Source organism: Rhinolophus ferrumequinum, unplaced genomic scaffold (genome assembly GCF_004115265.2).
Source record: "Rhinolophus ferrumequinum isolate MPI-CBG mRhiFer1 unplaced genomic scaffold, mRhiFer1_v1.p scaffold_21_arrow_ctg1, whole genome shotgun sequence".
Taxonomy (NCBI): Eukaryota; Metazoa; Chordata; class Mammalia; order Chiroptera; family Rhinolophidae; genus Rhinolophus; species Rhinolophus ferrumequinum.
Window position 1 is genome coordinate 8,411 of NW_022680386.1, and position 6,668 is coordinate 15,078.

Genomic DNA, 6,668 nt, shown 5'->3' on the forward strand with positions numbered 1-6,668 from the left:
GCTGTAAAACAAAGTGAGTGTTAATGTGGGAAGCTTTCCTCCTCAGCTCTGGCAGCCAAAACAAACGGGGGGAGGGAAGGAAGGAAGGAAAGGAGGAAGGAAAGAAGGAAGGAAAGAAGGAGGGAGGGAGGGAAGAGAGAAGGGAAGGAGAGAGGGGGGAGGGAAGGGAGAGGGAGGGAGGGAGGGAGGGAAGGAGAGAGGAAGGGAGGGTGGAGGTAGGGAGAGAGGGAGGGAAGGGGAGAGAGAGAGAGGAAGAGAGAGAGAGACGGAGAGAGAGAGACGCGGAAAGAAACCGAAAGAAAGAACGAAGCGATCAGAAAGAGCTAGGATGACGATAAGGAAGGAGAAGGAAGGAATGGGAAGAAGGACTGAGGATTACAGACATCAAGACAAAAAGGAAGAAAGAAAGAAAGAAAATGTGAAAAAATAAGACACTGGTATTTAGATCAATGGCCCGCGTAGGCAAATGGAAACAGCCAGGTTTTCTGCAAGTTTAAAATGCTTAAATGAGTGTGTTCCTGTCACTATTTACACATTATTAGTACATCCTTCTTCTGTAAACAGCAAAGAGCAATATAAAGATTTAAAGTTAGTTGGTGAAAAATAAAAGCAGATCTCTAGTCAAGGTGAACTCGCTAAACAGTCCGTGAATTTCCCAAGTGAGGATAACTCTTTCTTGATGAAATGGCATCCTGGCATTCATCTCAAGAAAAAGCAATTTGAAGTTGCTTAGAAAGATTATATAAAGGAAGTGACATTGCTACAGAAAAAAGCAACTACGTTTTACCCTGCTATGGAATAATTATTTACTCTTTTCCCAACTTTAGTTATGAAAAAAAAGAGAGAGAGAGAGAGAGACAGACAGGCAAAAGGCCTGTTGTTTGTGGTTAGTTAAGTAAACCTAGTATAAGGGAACTCAGAGGGGGAAAATGCAAATTTTAATTTTTAAAAGCAAACATCAAGGGTGCAACAGCAGCTTCTGCTTCAGCCATTCCATGTATCTGTTATGTAATTATTACTCTAACAGTAGTATGTGGGTTTGGGATAATGAAGCCTTCCACACCTCCTTAAAGAGTAAATAAATAAATAAATAAATAAATAAATAGTCAAAAGTGATTTGTTCACTGAATGACAAAGGATAAAACCTAATTGGGAAGAGAAATATAGACCAGTAAGAAAAGTTCTGGGTTAGACTAAGTAAACCATTAAGTCTGTTTAATTTTTACAATTTAATTGTTCACCTTTTATTATACGCTCTTTCAAAGCATGTATTTATTATTTGTATGGATTCTTAAACAGTGTTCAATGCATTGACCTTCTTTAAGCACAACCACCACTCAATGAAATGCAAACAAGTAGGGTATTTGGGAAGGAATGGGATGGTGGCAGTTTGAAATGTCTCTCTGGGGTGAAAACATTAGGGAAGTAAAAGGAAAGTCTAACATCAAGGTACTCTTAGGTTAAAGAACAACCAACATAAAGATCATCAGTGTACTCTGGGTGTGATCACATAGTGACAGACCACGGAAACCAAGTACTACAGTCAGTGGCAGAAAGTGGGGAAGGGGGAGCAATCAGAATAGAACCAGTTGTGGTGGGAGTGATGAGTGAGGCAGGGCTGCTCTAAACCCACCAAGTGAAAGGGAAGTCAAAGTATTCATTTAACATTCACTTAATAAAACTAAAGGAAAAGAATTTCACTAAGAGTAGTGATAGGTAGGCTCACATTTTCTCTCTAAAGTCAACTGGTCTTTGTCTTCACAGAAATAATGTGGGAGTCGACGTATGTTAAACCAGGACAGGCTGCCTCATTAACAGCACGGATGAGTTCTGGAGATGTTTGGGGGCTTTAAAATGTGTCCTCTTCGTAAGCACCGGTAAACAGTCTCGACTGTTATGAACTACAATTCAACAAAGCCTCTGACAGTTGGTCATCAGAGATGGACAAGGCCAGTTGATCCCCCAGAGGGAGCTGGCATCTCGAGAAAGCTGGCCACCTCTGTGCCCAGAGAAGAGCTGCTCAGCTCTCTGAGCTTTTGGAACAGTCCTCACTGTGGGCAGTGCCCCTCTCTGCAGAGGTACAGGAAGTTACAGGACACATATATGGGGAAGGCCACATCTTGGTTCTCCAGGTTCACTACCACTAGCTCTTGGTCTTTTCTCAGGGCAAGGATCTGGTATTCTGTGTCCTTCCTGAAAACGGCGCTTCCAGCCCTGTCCAAGGAAGCCAAGCGCAGGCGGAATGCAATCTTTCTCTGCCAGAGTAGACTGACCCTGAGGCCACAGCATCTGTTCAGCACGCTGCGCCGGAAAATGATGCGCCGGTTGTTGTAGGACACCACCAGGTCCCAGCCAAAGTTGAAGCCAGTCCACCGCCAGCTGCAAATCTCATCCCTGCGGAGCTGGGCCCCACAGCGCATGCTGTTCCCCTGGAGGTGAGACACGTTGACGTTAATGGGCTCGAGCTCCCTGATTTGCTCGGCGCGGAGGAAGGCAAGCCACTGCTCTTTATACACTGGTGTGAGCCATGCAGCAGGGATCACTGCATCCTGGTCGATGGTGCGTGCTGACGGCAGGTCGCAGATTATGTAGGCCAGCCGCAGCTGCTGGAACACTGGCACAAAGGCTCTGCCCTGCTGGGTCTCCAGGAAAGGGGTGCCCTCCAACTCCCTCTTGGACCTGAAAAACCACGAGTTGGCGTCTGACAATAAGGCGCGGCAGGGACCTGTCCATGTGGGCTGCAGTTGCAGGAACATCCACTTTTTCAGCTTGGTGTACACATCCATCTCCACCTCCATCACGAAGAGCTCTGAAGAGGCGATGAGCTCTTTCATGAGATCCAGGCTGATTTCCCGCAATAGCTGCTCACTACGCTGGGTCATCAGGTTGTCCAGCAGCCACTGGAAGCACATGGTCTTGATGTTTTGGAGGCCGTAGCTCTCAGCAGAGTAGTAGTAGCTGCACACTGTCTGGGCGCTGACTGTCTCCTTCATGACTTCCCCACACTGCTGAATTAGCTTGTCCAACTGCAGCATGCTGGCTGTGGCCAGGATGGAGACAACTCGGCTGGGTGGGACGCACACGGAGTCTTGGTACAGGGAGCCTAAAGCCTTGTGAAGTGCTTCACGATCAATGTTCTCGTCAGGCATCTGCAACTCTATAGTATTCATGGTTGCTTCCCTCCAAGCACCACTGAACATGCTAGCGAAGTAACCTGACTGGCATAAGTAGACTCTGTGCAAGTTCCACGCCTCCCCTAGTGCGCGGATCTGCACATCACTGTCTTCCCCCCTTAGGAAGAGTGCCTCATAAACGGACTCGGAACTGTCTTTGGCGCGCTTCCTGGGGGGCTCTTTTTCGTGAGGCCCTCCTGTGTCTGACTTCCGCTTGAGGCCTAACTGACTGGTAGTAGGTCCGGCCTCTTCACTCTCGTCCTCCGCCTCATCTAACGCGGCCATGGCTGCCTCCACCATCTCCTCCTCCTCCCCACCGGCACTTGGCTGCCCTGGGGCACGCCTCCCCCAGCCCCAGAGCATCCGGCTGCTTAGTGATCCCATGGCCTTTATGTACCTTATAGGCGCAAAAGACACGCTCCCTCACAAGGCGCAGCTCCCACTGGCACTAGCTCAGCCCAGAGTGCTTCTGGGTACAGCTGACGTCTGCTTTCACGTCACCCAGGACGTCGAGCTAAGTCCCACCCCATCCGGCCCCGCCCCGCAGGAAACCTGCAAGCCCTCCCAGGAAGACCACTGTGCACCTTTCCCTCCTGGGATGATTGCCTCTGGGCTCACTTCACAGACTGATGATTTAATGGAGGACTTTTTGTGAAAATTCTTCTCTTTGTCTTAAAGAACAATTCACTTTTTTCCATCTGAAATATTCAGTGATCATTTATGGAGAGAATTACATCTTGACCCTAATTTTTTCCTCCAGTAACCCTATTTCCCATAATAACTTCTAAGGCTAACTCATCACTTGAGGCTGTGAAGCCATTTCCTGTGATAAAGGTTGTAACTTTTGCCACAGTCTTTGCTTTGCTCTTTAACTTTTGTTTTTAAATAGAGTTCCCAGTTTTAAATCCATTTTAATCTCTCTCTCTCTCTCTCTCTCTCTCTCTCTCTCTCTCTCTCTCTCTCTCTCTTTCTCTCAGTCTCTCTGTCTTGTGTGTTGTGTGTGTGTGTCTGTGTGTGTGTGTGTGTGTGTGTGTGTGAGAGAGAGAGAGAGAGAGAGAGAGAGAGAGAGAGAGAGAGAGAGAGAATCAGCTACTTTTGGGGCCATGCCTCCGTTTTAAAGAGATACAGAAAGCTTTAGCTTAGGGAAGGAAGATCTGAAGTTCCCAGAATAACGTTTAGCCTTATTTATGTTGTTGTTGTTGTTGTTGTTGTTGTTGTTTCTCTCCACCTGTTTGAACATCTTGAGCTCTCTGCCTGTGACACTTTCCCTGGTTCTTGCAAACAACTGCCCATTCTTCAATGTCTGAGATCTGGCTCAAGGCTGACTGTTTCTCAACGTCCAAGGCAGAGAGACAGCTTTCCTTAACTGTAATCCCATTATGCCTTGATCAAACATTTATCCCCACAGGGCCGCAGGAATCTGGATTACTAGCACCAGGCACCAGGCCAAGCACATAAGAAACTTACAATGAAAGAAAATACATGTGTTTTTTTTCCTTTTCATTTTTGAGGAAGGAGGAATATTAAATACTATACAGATAAATGTAATACTCTTAAAAAATGATGGGTTGTAGAGAGAGTATGGACGGACCTCTTCATGGCAAGGAAAGTACAATATTAGGAGAAATACATACATTTTCTGAATTGGCAACATGATTTACTGAAAAGATATAAGTCTAAGAAATGGTTATTTTAATTACCAAAACATCTCCTGATGCTGGGAAGCCTCTTAGGTCATTTGACACTGCCTGAAGTAGAAAGTTCCCTAAATTTGTATATTGCAGTATAACGGTATGTTACATGTTCAATGTTCTCTTATGGGGCTCTACCGAAAGGCTGATTGAGAGTGTCTAAATAAATTGTGCAATAGGAAAATATGTTGAGAGTGCACAAAAAGGAGAGTGGAGGGGAAAATATGTAGCTTAAGGCCTCAGCCTCCAAAGCTTATCTGCACCTGTAAGATAATGGGTCATTGTCAAGAAGCTATGGAATGGAGGCAGTGAGGGATTCCTTGATTGTGCCGGGTCTGGATGAGTGATGAAGGAAGCTCTGCTTATTCAAAAAGAGATGGCTCTGAGCCACACACACAGGAAGAACATTTATGTGAAATATAGACTGAATTGGTTGATAAACAATAATCAGTTTAATTTAAGAACAATGGAAGTTGCTATAAAATTAAATATGAAGAATTAGCTTTCCTGCTTGTAAAAGTAAAAGGTGTGTTTATAGTCAATCTCAGTAGTCTCATCCAGTTCCCAAGAAGCGTTTTTTCAAGTATGGGAAGACCAAAGGAATTTAATAACAGTGATAGGTGAGGATCCAGTCAGAGATATCTCATTAAAGTCACAAGAAGCTGTTCTGGGATAACTTTCACAGGTTGTGCTTAGACCCACGCAGAGGAATTCAATAGATGGGCAAGGTACAAGAATTCAATGTTGCCCACATCTGGCCCAGTCGACACCATGTGCCCACACCATATGCAGCTACTACTACTCTGCTGAGAGGTACAGCCTCCAGAACACCAGGACCATGTGCATCCAGTGGCTGCTGCACAACCTGACGACCCAGCATAGTGAGCAGACACTGCGTCAAGTGCTGCAAACTACAAAAGAGCAAAATAGAACTTAAGGTCTAGGCAATAAATTTTAATCTAAGTGTAGCTACCTTCCTCATCTGAATAAATGAATAGAAAGACATCGATAATGGTTAAGAGATAATAACAAAAAAATGTTTGCTGAAAGTTGTACTTCCTCAAGTGTTGTGTTTCAGAAATAAAAATTTGCCTCTATAGGTATTCTGATCATCTAATGTCTTATAGGGTGTAGAAACATATGAGGGGCAGAGGAATATTTGTCTGTTCATGGTGTTCTGAAGATAGGCAGCATTTTTTCTAGTAGGCAAGACAATTAAATTTACCTCATATTTAGAAAATAAGTGGCTAATTGATATATGAACAGTCTTTGGGAATAATTTGATCTAACAGTGCAGGTGAAAGTTTGGTTTAGACTGTGAACACATTTTCCACACCAATTGTTATGATTACATGCCCAGGTTAGACACCAAAGGATTAATTCACTCCAAATAGTAGCAAAATTCAACTATGAAATTTGGCTCAAGGCCTAGGGGCAGGGAAACATGACGCAGCGGAAAGGATGAAAACAATCTGTACTAATTCATGCTAAGATCGGAATACCTCAAAGATCCTTCCTTCTCTGAGAAGTATTCTCACATAAGCACAATGCATGACATTGCCGATACCTGTCAATTATTTTTAAAAACAAAAACAAAAACACAAGGCAATGCTAAAAATAAGAAGCTACAAGCAACCAATGGTTTTGATTAGCATGTTTGAAGTACGTGGAATTGTATGAAGAACTGTGGCTGTAAGTGAATTAAAATTTTCCAAGCACTCATGAACAGTATGTTTTGGGTCAAGGCAAGTGCTTGAGTCTGGTCCACCAGCAGAAGAGGAGACTACCTTCAGAGCTTCACTCT

The 6,668-nt window shown here is 44.4% G+C and overlaps 1 protein-coding gene across 1 annotated transcript; it reads right to left on the minus strand.

Moving 5' to 3' along the window:
- Positions 1-1,772: 1,772 nt before the first annotated feature.
- Positions 1,773-4,061, minus strand: LOC117019963 (germ cell-less protein-like 1). The gene has a single exon (XM_033102203.1). It carries the CDS (start codon positions 3,555-3,557, stop codon positions 2,049-2,051), a length of 1,509 nt encoding a protein of 502 aa, XP_032958094.1. The 5' UTR covers positions 3,558-4,061; the 3' UTR covers positions 1,773-2,048.
- Positions 4,062-6,668: the final 2,607 nt, after the last annotated feature.